Source organism: Protopterus annectens, chromosome 10.part0 (assembly GCF_019279795.1).
Source record: "Protopterus annectens isolate FY-2018-M chromosome 10.part0, PAN1.0, whole genome shotgun sequence".
NCBI classification, from domain to species: Eukaryota; Metazoa; Chordata; order Ceratodontiformes; family Protopteridae; genus Protopterus; species Protopterus annectens.
In genome coordinates, this window is record NC_056744.1 from 1,368,036,320 (window position 1) to 1,368,049,090 (window position 12,771).

Consider the following 12,771-nt stretch of genomic DNA (forward strand, 5'->3'; position numbering starts at 1 on the left):
AATGGAGGTAAGAGAGCCTGCTACTTGAAACTCATATATTAGCAAATGGAAATCATTTTCTTGCTGCTACCAGAAGCATAACCAGCACCCATTCAGTGCTAGTTGTTCTCTGGTTGTACAATATTTGTGTGAGTTACTATCCTATAGCCTTTCTTATTCCTCTATCAGGGTTTATTTATTGGCCATTTCAGCATGTCTTTCCATGGATCCTCATCTTTAAATGCAGTCTCATGTAAAAATGTTCTTGAAAGGGGTTTTGCATCAGTGGTCTCCATGAACACCAGTATTCCCTGCTTGGGATCTTATTTTTTGTGTTAGAGAAGCTAATACTTGCTTCCTTTGAATCAACTAATATGGCTGGCTTGAGGTTCTTAAGATGGGAAACAGTTTTACTGATTGCTATGACCTCTGCAAAAAGGTATCTGTTTTGCATGCTCTTATGGGGAGTCAGTCCTATCTCATTTTCCATAAGGGCAGGGATTCTTTGAGAACTAATCCTTCTTTTATGTGTGAAGTAGTATCCGAGTTTGCCTTAAACCAAACTATGCATCTCCCCAGTTTCTTTCCTCAACCTAAAATGAGGCAGAATGGATACTCCATACCTTCACTGTCCACAGACAAATGAGGTACTATCTTGAAAGAATGAAATCTTTCAGATTTTTGGATCAATTGTTCATTCACCTGTGCCAAAACAGACTGTTTCCAGATTGTTGTCAAAGGCTATTACCTTTTGTTATACTCACCATAACAAAACCATTCCAAGCAGGATGAATGCACAGTCTACCAGGTTCTAGGTTTCATGTCTGGCTTTTTGGATAAGGTTAAATTCTAGACGTTTTCTAGAAGCTGCTACTTAGTTCTCTTTACATACTTTTACAAAACACTGTAAACTTGATTCCTTCTCTAAGTCTAGATCAAGCTTTGCTAGAACCATTCTGCAGGAGATCCTGGATCCTGCTCCCTCCACCTCCTAAATGTAGCTAGCTATGGTAATCTACCAATATAGCTAAGGCAGTGATCAATATCATGATGAACACAGTACAGTTGTGCAAGTTGAGCTTACCATAACAGTAGCTGTTCAGATGATCACTACAGCGGTAGCCACTCCCTTCCTCCATCCCTATTGTTTTTGATATGTTTTTTATGCCAGACTGTGAACATTTTTTTTTTGTTCCTAGCATTGTCTTTACAGAGCTTGGCTTATCTCTGCCAGCAGGAAAGGTCTGAAGATCTTCATGCCCAAACATCTCTTTTCAGTCAGCTTGAGCAGATTGACAGTTGGGTGCATGGAAGGTGTCCTGAAGCTCTGGAAACTGGACAGCTGTCATATCCTTGTCAGGATATTACCCATGTAGTTAAGGCTACTGCAGCAGTGATCATTCAAATAATTACTGTTATGGTAAGTTAATCTTACACATCTGTACCTTCTCCAATCAGGGTTTAATGCACAGTTTGCTCATTTGCTGATAGTGCCTAAGTTGCAGTCATCAGCAAACTTGATAAACCATACTTCTAGGATATTGGCATGCATATCTGCAGAATTAATGCCAAACAGGAGAGAGCCCAACACTGATTCTGGGGTAAACATCACACCCCACTATTTACAGATTTATTTTCAGAGAGGGTACCAGCAACTTTCACAAACAGGGAATCTGTTGGCTAGCTAGTTTGCAATCTGTTGGACAAATTATGTGTTTATATTGTTTGTATACTTTTTTAGTAATGCCAGCATGGGAGATAATGCCGAAAGCCTTGGCAGCTTGAGATAAGTTTCTTACTATTGGGTGTTCCCACCAGAGATGTTTATTCCTTGCTATATATAGGCTTGGCAGGTACTGCATCTATTTATGTACTGGTAAAAGTTGAAGCTGAATGTGGCAGCTGTCTCATTTAGGTTCACTTGAGGCAGTCTGTTGGGAGTTTTGCATAGGTCTTCTACAAGCTGAACTAGGTCTTCCATGAAGAATTCCCTAAAGGCAGTCTCATTTAGTGACAGGGTGGTGCAGTAGGGCTGACAGAGAAGATGACAGGTTTGTGGTCAGATTTAACAAAGGATGAGGAGATGTGGGATGGGGTAGAAGCAGAACCTAGGTTAGCAAGGACCAGGTTAAGGATATTAGGCTCTCTAGTGGGTAGTTGTATAATTTGCTCCATAGCATCGGTATTAACAAAGTGTAGTAAATACTGACTGTATCCATTTTTGGAGGTGTAACTGTAGAAATTAATGTTTGAGTAATTGAAGTCCCCTGTATATTTAAACCAAGCAATGGTTTTAAGGCAGGTTCCATGAACTTAAGGGGACTCTGATAGAAAGATATAGCATGTAATGAAATAATAGGTGGAATTGCTGAGGGTGAGAGCTCCCAGCTCAAAGTTAGGGTATTGCATAATTTTTCTTTGTACCATTTGCCCCTGATAGCTGCTGCCCATCAGTTTCACCCATAGTCAGTCGTCCCATTTGTTCTCCATCAATGGGGCAAGGATTGATCAGGATGGACCATAATTTAGACAGCCATCAGGTATCATTTGAGTTTTTTTCCTCTTTTGATCTCCTCATTCCCTATACAAACACCCAGTGATGCATAAGGAAGTGATGTTCAGCGGAATGAGAGAGGAAGATATCCCCTTGCTTTGGAATGGGATGTTCATAGGTTCATAGGTAGATACTAGGCTATCTTCCCTAGGGCATTTATAAGCCTAGCCAGAGTGTATTTGGCTTCCGCCTCCCTATTAGATTAGCCTACTGTGCCTCTGTAAAGTAGGTCACAGAAGGTACCCTTTTAAGATTAGTTTACTGTACCTCTGTCTAGCAGGGACACAGAAGAGATCCCAGGGGTGAATTTGCGATTTCCCATCCACGCTTCCAGATTTCGCTTGAAGAGGGTCAGCAAGGGGCTATGTCTAACATGAATTGGGATTCTATTCCAGAGTGAGGGGAGCCTCTGGGAAATGAATCTGTACCTCCAGCATGTCCTATTTATGTTTGTGCTGAGGTTTAGGTCCCTGGAGCGCATAGCTCTAAGGGACTTGGATGTTTTTGAGGTGGAGCATGTCCATTAATTCTGGGTTTGACATGGCATTGTACATCAGGCATAGATCGCCTCTGAGTAGGCGGTAAGCAACTGAGTAGAGCTGGAGTTTCTTTAGTCGAGCTGCATAGGACATCTGTTTGTAACCCATGATCCTCTTGGTGAGGTACTTTTGGGGTCTCTCCAGTTGCTGCAGGTGTCGGGTAAGGTACAGCTCAAAAGGGGCATTGTATTCAATTATGGGCCTGATGAGTGACGAGCAGAGGGGCACAATGACCTCTCTTGATCTAGATGCCTACCCTTTCGTGATAAGGTGGGCTATATAGAAGGTCTTTCTAACCACTTTGGCAACGTGATTATCAGAGGAGAGATTACTATCTACGTTGGTCCCCAAATCTCTAATTACTTCTTCCATACTTAATGGATTACCACCTATGTGGTAATTTGTGGGCACCTTGTTTTTCTCAAAGGGGATGACTATGCACCTTTTAGCATTTAGCTTGAGGCCGTGGCTCTGCCACCAAGAATCCGTCTCTGTGATACCCTTTTGGAGGATGCTTGTGTCAGCTGGTGATTCGATTATGGCCCCCAGTTTGCAGTCATCTGCGAACTTTGTTAGCCATAATCCCCCCGTGTTAGCCTGAACCTCAGAGAAGTATATACCGAACAAGAGGGGTCCCAGAACTGAGCCCTGTGGGATGCCACTTGTAACTGGTTTGGATTCAGACATGGTACCTGCAATTCTGACCATGTGGGTTCTATCTCTGAGCCAGTTTGCAACCCATCTTGTGATATAGGGGTTGATATTTAAGCTGGTAGGCTTATTTATGATGCCCGAGTGGGGTATTGTGTCGAAGGCTTTTGTGAGGTCCAGGTAGGCTGTGTGGACTACCTTGCCCTCATCTATGGCTTTGGTAACAGTTTCAAAGAAATCAACTAGGTTTAAGAGGCAAGATCTGCCCTTAACAAAGCCAAATTGGGTAGGGTCCAGTGTCTGGAGGCTCCCTATGTCTTTATTTATGAGTTCCATGACAATACGCTCCATAGCTTTACAGACCAGACTAGTCAGGCTTATGGGGCGATAGTTTCCGGGGTCTGTTGTGGCACCACCTTTGTGGAGTGGGACCACTGTAGCTGTATGCCATTCTTTCGGTACATATCCTGTAGTAAGGCTAAGTTTGAACAGTGACTTAATGTGAGGGTTCAGTTCTTCTTGGAGCTCGTGTAAGACACAGCCTGGGACACTGTCCGGTCCCATAGATGCTGTGTTTTTTGCTTTGGAGAGGGCAGCTTTCACCTGTGCATCTGTGATGTCAGGGAGGTTACATTCAGTTGGGATAGGCATTTGCTCCTTTGGGGGGGAAGTGGGGGGAGAAGTTTGCGCTGAATCTGTTTGCCAGGATGTTGGCTATGTCTGTAGGTTTGGTATATTTTGTACCATTATGCAACAATTCAGAGCATATCTGGGAGTTTCCGCCCATGTACCTGACATAACTAAAGAAGGCCTTGTGATTATCTTTAGTGTCTAGGGCAATTTTTCTTTCGAAACTGGCCTTTGATGATTTTATGAGGGATCAAAGTTTCTTGCTAATACTGATCAGAGATGCCTTCCCTTTTTGGGATCTTGCGCTGTCATGTAGTAGCTTCCTCCTTCTGTTGTATAGTTTATTTATGGCCGGGGTCTACCAGACCAGTTTTTGCAGGAGTGAGTCTTGGTTTTATTTGGGATAGCATGATCCATGCATTCCTGCAGGTGCTCATAGAATGCATTTGTAAAGGATTCTGCGGATTGGGCTGTATTATCCTCTGGCCCAGGGGCTTTGAAGGATTCCACCTCAGTCTTGAGAAGTGCAAAGTTGGCTTTTGAGAAATTTTTTACAGTGATTTCCTTGGCTGGGGGTGGGGATGGGATATGGATGTCCAGGGAAATTTGTTTATGGTCTGATCTTAGCAATGAGGAGTTTACCTCTGGTGTGGAACATAGAGTCCCCATGTTGGTGATGACCAGGTCCAATATGTTGTTCCCTCTTGTGGGAGTGGTGACCAGTTGTTCCATTGCGTTAGAGTTTATAAATTCAAGGAACCGTTCGGCGAGGGTGTTTCCTCAGACATTCTTGCCCACTTCCCAAGGTAGAATCAATGAGCTTATTGGTCTCCATCTGCACGTTAGCATGACTCAAGTGCATTCAAACCCCCCCCCCCCCCCTTGGAGAGACAAGCATCCAATACCTTTTTATTCATCCCACCTCCTTACTTGGTTCCTCCATTGCTATGCACACTAGTGACCTAGGATGCAGCTAGGTATCCATCTAAACATCAGAAGAAGGGTAGATCCCAAAGATACTAATACTATCAGACCATGGACTTGCTACTTATTCTCCTGTATCTTTGTCAATGGCAGAAATGAAGACTAATGGCTGTATAAGAGAAGATAGTTAACTTATAATCTTTCCACAGGGTCATGACTTTTATAACCAACATTTGGCAGGGTCAGTGGTGTAGAAGAACTACATTTTGTAGCATCATTGCTCAGTAGCAACGTCAGTCTTATGAGTTTGCAGTAGAAAATGCTGTTGAGAGTCTACCAATTGGTGATACATTTCAGGAAGACTCTGCCCCTGCTAGCACACACACACACACACACACACACACACACACACACACACACACACACACACACACACATTACACACAGACACACACATTGTGTGTAATGTTTGGTTTACTGATCTGACATGATGTGAAACATCATGGATTATTGTTATTATGCAGTCCTTCTGTTTTTAAGAAGAAGAAATCGCTTACCTTTTTAAATAATGGTGTTATATTTTTCCATGTATTGTTTTCTCACCATGCTGAGCAGCTGGGGAAGGCTTCCCATTCTACCACACATGCTTAGGACATGTATGTGCTGCTACAGAGTACATTAGGCCATGTGCACTTTCCTCCACTCTTTTTCTTTAAAGTAATCAGGAGTGTGCATGTGACTTAATGCTAGGGCTCCACAACAAGGGTGGTTCAAATTTTCGCAGAGCAGTTTTAAAACCTGTACTTCCCTCCAACCTTCTCAATTTCTTACTTCTAATTCTACTTTACACCCCTCAAAAATGAAAGGAAGGTACTACCCTCAGAAGATAATTTATCTTCATATTCTGAACATGAGTATTTGGTCTACCTCTCTGAGCTTTAACCCCCAAAGAGGTAACAGATTCATTGTCTCCTAACTCTTTATAAGAAACACTATGTTTTGGTGATACTATTCATAAAATGATGCAGCATTTCAACAAAGAAAAAAATCAAGAGTCTGATATAGAAAAACAAAAAAAGTATTATAACTTAGTACACACGGAACTTCAAAATCCCTCTGAAATTCATCCTGTCTTTGAGCCTTTGAATGGCACTTTCTTGTCTGTTTCTGCGGCACCTGAATCAGAAGCCCTCTATTCCTAAAAAAACAGAAGGGGTTTGATAAAGTATTTGTCATTAAATATTTGTACAAAAATCCATCCTCCAATCCAGCAGTGGTTTCACTAGAATCTGATAAAGCTTCTGAACTAGTGCCTTCTACTGCTTTAACAAATGACAGACAGTAAGGTCATGGCTAGATATAGACAGAAAGCATACACTTCTGCCACTGTGTCTTTCTGTGCAGTTAATTACTAGACTCAGATAACTAGATACATTCTTTCAAACTTTGAAACGTAATAAAACTGATTACTGACATTTCTGATTCAGATACTAAATTAGCTTTGCAGAATATGTTCAGCCTTTGCACAAAGATTGCAAGACAACCTGATTGTAATTAAAGTAACAGTACTGGAGAAATCTCATTGCACAGAGAGGTGATAGAACCCCCCCCACCCCCACCCCAAGAAAAATCTTAAAACTGTTTGTTGTGTGAGTGTGCTGCATTGTTCTATAGAAGAGCCCAGCTTACAGTATAATTCATAAATATATAACTTCCTGGGTAAGTATTAGGCTAGCTGCCGGTGTGGGCCATTTTAAGACTAGCCAGTTTCCTTTTTCTTGTGCTCAAATTATCCTGTCCCATTTGGTTAAAGATTGGCCTTAGCCATCCCATAGTTGATAATTATATATTACCCCAATGAGAATAACTGAGATCATCTAATAGATAATTTAAGGAGAACCCATACATGGGATAAAGCATTTGGGAGCTGCCTCTGTATGTTAGTAGTATAGGGGATGTCCTGGAGTAAATTTTCTGTTTCCCATTCATAGATCCACTTTGTGCTTGGATATAGATAGGGATGAACTTCCTTTTATGTGGTTGGGGAGTCTGTTCTAGAGCAGCGGTATTCTCTGCAAGATATACCTTTACCTTCAAACCATTCTGTTTGTGTTCTTCAAGAAAGCAACGCATATCTTCTTAAGTCAGATGTGTATGTAAATAACATGTCAAAAAATATACACTTTGAGTAACTAGCTGTTCTTGATAATTTCTTCACAGGTGTTTCCAGTATTGCTCACACAAATGATTCCAGTGTGTCTGTAACTGCTGTGGCCACCACAGGCAACACCACAACTTCTACCACCCATGCATCAACATCACAAGGTGACTAACACGCATTCATTTACTGCAATCATACATTATCTCAGTTTGCCCTACGAGTGTATTAGGAACCATGTTCTCTATAAATTGCTCTTAACTACAAGTTGCATTTTCATTCAATGTCATTTTGACTTACATTTGTTAGAATTTTAGCTACAATTTAGATGCACATCAACCAAAAGTCATTAAAGAAGTATATACACAAGTTTCATTGACTACTTGGAAATAATAAAGCCAGGTAGATGGTCATAACTATGCAAGTTGAGATGTTTGTTAATTTTGAGTTTTGAGGCTAAATGACTTAGCAAATACCAGTGTCATCATATCAGCTGATAGCATTTAGTTACTGATTGATTGATGATTGTTGAATGACGAGGCAAGCCAGAAAACGTCTGTTGGCATTTTTTACAGAAGAAGTGAGAACAAATTATTGTGTATTGCAAATTATATGAACAAGTTGCACAGGGATAAGCTATAAGCAGGTTTTCAAAACATGTATGATTTCAATTCAAGTAAGGGGCAGATCAACTCAGAAAAATAAACAAAAATATCTAACTTCCATGCCAATAATGTTATTTGAAAAGTTTGCTAAAAGGCATTCGTAATTATATACATTTTTTTTGTAATGTTTTCTGACTGACAAAAAAAAAAGTCTTGCTCTGGGTCAATTGTCTTTATACATGTGATATTCTGGCAACAACCATTCCAGAAATGACACAATGGATTTAACAAAATAGTCCACATAAACTGTTCTTGTGAATTTTTTTTCAGAGTATAATAATTTACAATATACAGGTGATTAAAAGAACATAAACACACGATAAATGATAATAATATATTCAGAGTAAATGAAAATAACAGGACTAATAAAATAAAACATAGCACAGGAAAAAAAATAACAGAAGAGAAAGGGAAGCTGATTCTAATTCATCACTACAGAAGGTTACATGGCTTTGTCCAGTAATATTACAACGTATACACATATATTAGTAGGCTATATGTAAAAACATAGAAAAGCATACTATAAAAAAAGAAATATGTTAAATATGAATAATAAAAATAGGTGACAACATTTCAGGTAATTTTAATACACTCACTTTTGGAAATGTAAAATGTGCAAAGTATGATGTCTGTGCGGTACCAAACTAAGAACCAACCATTCACAGCACAGAAGTGAACCATGGACAATGCAGGCAATAACTCCTATAGCACACTTATAATAAATGAAAACTAAAACATAGTTTAGTGATTTCATCCTAAATGAATGTCAAGGGACTTCATCAAAACAAATAAATCAATACAAAATAACCTCTTATAAGAAGTAAGAAATGATTCCAAGTTAATGAAGTAATTGTACAATTAACTGTCCTTAAATGGACAGGTTCCCACTAATTGTGAAAAAATAATGTTTAATCATTGTAGTGTACAGCACTCATATGAGTTAATAATATTGTTGATGAAACTGCCACACTTAATTACATATCGCTAATTGATATTATATAAAATAGATCACATCACAAAAAAATTGTTTCACTAATTCTATACAATAGTAAATAAAAATCATTAAAATTGAAATTAAAATGAACATGGTCTAATAAAGGGAGCCTAACCATAACAATTCTAGCAGTTTTGTGTTGTACTAATAATGCATTCACAATTTGGCCACCCTTGACTTCAAGACAGGGGTAATAGAAATATTTATGTTCAATGCTCCTTCTTTTCAAGTCTGTTTTCCCATGCTCCTCTTCTCTAATTGTTTCCAAAATACAAAATGAGAACATTTTAAAGTTATGACAATGTAAAGAATGCCTTCTTTTCATTTTTGTTTTTCATGTTGTAATTATGTTCATATATTCTCTTACGCGGGCACCTTTTATTTTTTCCTATAAAATATGCTGAACAAAATGATCAAATGGCAAAGAAAATCACCACTCTCCTGTGGCAGCTCATTTGTTCAGGTGTAATAACTGTTTTGTTGTTGTTACCTATCATGTGTCTATTACAGGCTAGACCATATTTACATGGTCTACAAAAAAGCATGGTTGGATCCCTCAGTTCTCATCACTTGGTTGCTTGCAGACTGTATCACATCACTGTAAAATATTTTGAATGTTTCTTGCAGTTTTATGTAGAAAATGTGGGCTATCTCCTTAATTTTGGCTGCTGTATCCCTATAGCCCATTTCTATACTTTCTATGTTGTATTCTACCACCGAAGTTGTATAAAAGGACTTAGGTACATGTTTTTCTGATGTTTCTTTTCTAATATACAACTTTTCTTAAGTCCTATTTAAATAAGCGGTATGAAACCCATCCATCTCCCTTCGTGAATTTCCTTATAAATATAATTTATAAATTTTTAGAGTACCCCTACACATAAACATACTACCCAATATCTTACATTCATCCTGAAATGTTTTGTTAACAGATGTCAGTCTGATGATGCATATAAATGGCCCCTTAATCACCCCTTTCTTGTGTTTAAAAGGGTGGAAGCTGTAAAAATGTAAATAACTATTACTGATGGTTGATTTTTTGATAATATTAGATGAAAAACCTTGCTCAGTCTTTGTTATTTCAGTATCTTAACACCTCATTTTCTCAAGGTTATAACAATAAGTGAATTTCAAAAAATAGTTGTCTGGTGCAAATAACTAATGAACTTTTCTATTTTTTCAACGGGTCCTGTCCATAAAATACATATGTCAAGATGGCAGCCATCCTGCGAACACTGTGTCAGTATGGCTCCGATGAAAACAACAGACTCATGGCAATTAAATCAGTGCAAACATGGTCAGCCTAGCTTTAAAATGACTTTAAATCTTAGCTAAACCACTCACTAAAAAAATTGGAAAATTAAATAAAAATCAGTCAGATATTTGAAACATCACACTCTAATACCAAAACTATTCAGGAACTGTAACAAAAAATCCTACCCTAGATGCAAGAAGCAGAAGAAACATTTTGGTACGAGAAATACCCCCAAAAAATACAAACAGTCAAAACTAACATAAGTTTTACACTAAATTATTCATTGCCTCCTAGAAAACCAGAGTGAATCCAAGCAGAACATTATTGAGAGAGCACATCCTGTACTAAAAACACTACGGTGACAGAACAAACTGAAACACACATGCAGGAGTCTTTAATTACCAAGATGTCTTTAAACTCTTTTCAGCTGCCAAACTGAAAAAAAGGACTTACATGGAATGGGAACAAGACTGCTTTCACCCAGGATTTACCCATAACAAATCAAACAGGATCGACAGAGACTGTCACCATTTTGTACATTTTTAAAACGAACAGAAATAAACCCAAAGGATGAAACAACATAGTATAAAACTGAAAAAAACATCCACTGGTCTGGGGAGGGAAAAGGACCACAATCAATTGCAATGTTAAACATCCACAGGTTTTATTACTTAAGCACTTTCTTCCAAAGGATTTCCTCAGAATGAAGTCCATTCATAAGAAAGTGCTTAATAAAACCTGTGGATGTTTAACGTTGAAGTTGATTCTAGTCCTTTTCCATCACCAGACCAGTGGATGTTTTTTTTTAATTCTGTGCATTTTTGACTGCGAGGAGGATCAGGTTTCGGATGAGATACTCCTCTATCTTAGTATTCCGGGAGAAGGGAAATAAATACTCGAACATACTGGTAATGATAGAAACCAAATTATATTAACCAAAGAAATATAAGTTTGGGATAAAATAATATATGTAATGTGTTTTGTATTTTGAAATTATCTGCACTGATTCTACTCTTAATGACAGTGTGGTTCCTGGGGTTCTGTTTATAAATAGCAGTGTTTTTACAGCGTACTTTCTTCTATTTTTCGCAGGGGGCTCCCTGTGAAAGTGCTCTCATGTACCAGAGTTATTTTCTCTATGTGAAAATTAGTATTAACTTGGTCTTGAATAAAGTGTGCCTGTTAACAGCATTATCTGACGTCTGCATATTGTATATCAGTTGAACCAAACTACTGTAAATTTGGGATAAAATAATATATGTAATGTGTTTTGTATTTCGATATTATCTGTGCTGGCTCTATACTTTAATCGATTGTGTGGTATCTGTTTATATATAACAGTGTTTCTATAGTGCACATCCTTCTATTATTCATAGAGGGGTCCTTGTAAAAATGCTTTCATGTACCAGAGCTATTCCTTCTGTGTGAATGTTAGCATTAAGTTGGTCTTAAAGGAATTCTGTGTATTGTCTGCATTATCTGATGACCATATACTGAATATCAGTGGATATATTGCAAAAGCTGATTTCAGAGATTTGCCAACTGAATAATTGTACCTTTGTGACAAATTATGGGTATAATTGCATATGTGTTTTGTATTGGAGTTTTGTCTATGCTGACATAACCTCATTAATGAAGAAAAGATAAAAACAAGCCACTTATGGTCAAAGGCTGGTCAAACAACAAAGTAGAATATCATGCAAAAATAGAAGCAACCAGCCAACCACAGCCGAGAAATAAAAACTTTTATTAAAACAATGGTAAGTGCTTTCATGCAATAATGCACTTCATCAGACCAACAAAAAATGCAAAGTACACTCCATTTAAATAATAAAACCAATCAAATCAATGAACTAATCTATGCTCCTTGAGCACTTCTGTGGGCTTGTAATCTAATAATCCAGTGCATTTCAGCTTCTTCAACATTATTAACCAAATCACCCCCTGTCAAGTATTTAAAGACTAACTGCAAAACTGAAAAAGAAAAAGTGTATGCAGAGTATACATCTATATGTTTTGCTAAAGCATTGTTTAAGTCTCTACATTTAATTTTACTTAATTGTTCTAAAATATGCTCTTTGAGGGGGCGATTGGTTTTGCCCACATAGAAACTTGTGCAATCATTGCAAGTAGCCAAATAAACCAAATTTTCAGAAGTACAGTCAGAGTAAAATTTAAACACAAAGCTCTGTCTTGTCACTGGATGTACAAAAAACTGTTGACCAGAGATATAACTGCTGGCTTTACATGCTCTACAAGCATATGTTCCTAATCTATTAGATTCTTGAGGCTTGTTAAAAACAGGAACCTTCACCTTATAACATAATTGTTGCTTTAGAGAAGAAATAGTCTTAAAACTACAACATTGTGTATTCCCAACAACATTTCTGATAGTATCATCTGTTAAAAGTACTGGCCAGTT

At 38.1% G+C, this 12,771-nt stretch overlaps 1 protein-coding gene across 1 annotated transcript in view; it reads left to right on the forward strand.

The window, feature by feature from the left end:
- LOC122814279 (receptor-type tyrosine-protein phosphatase C-like) overlaps nucleotides 1-12,771 on the forward strand; it is a 2,027,173-nt gene that overhangs the window by 414,554 nt on the left and 1,599,848 nt on the right. The window contains exon 10 of the mRNA XM_044086870.1: nucleotides 7,498-7,602. Within this exon, the coding sequence (XP_043942805.1) occupies nucleotides 7,498-7,602 (105 nt within the window). The remainder of the gene's footprint in view (nucleotides 1-7,497; nucleotides 7,603-12,771) is intronic.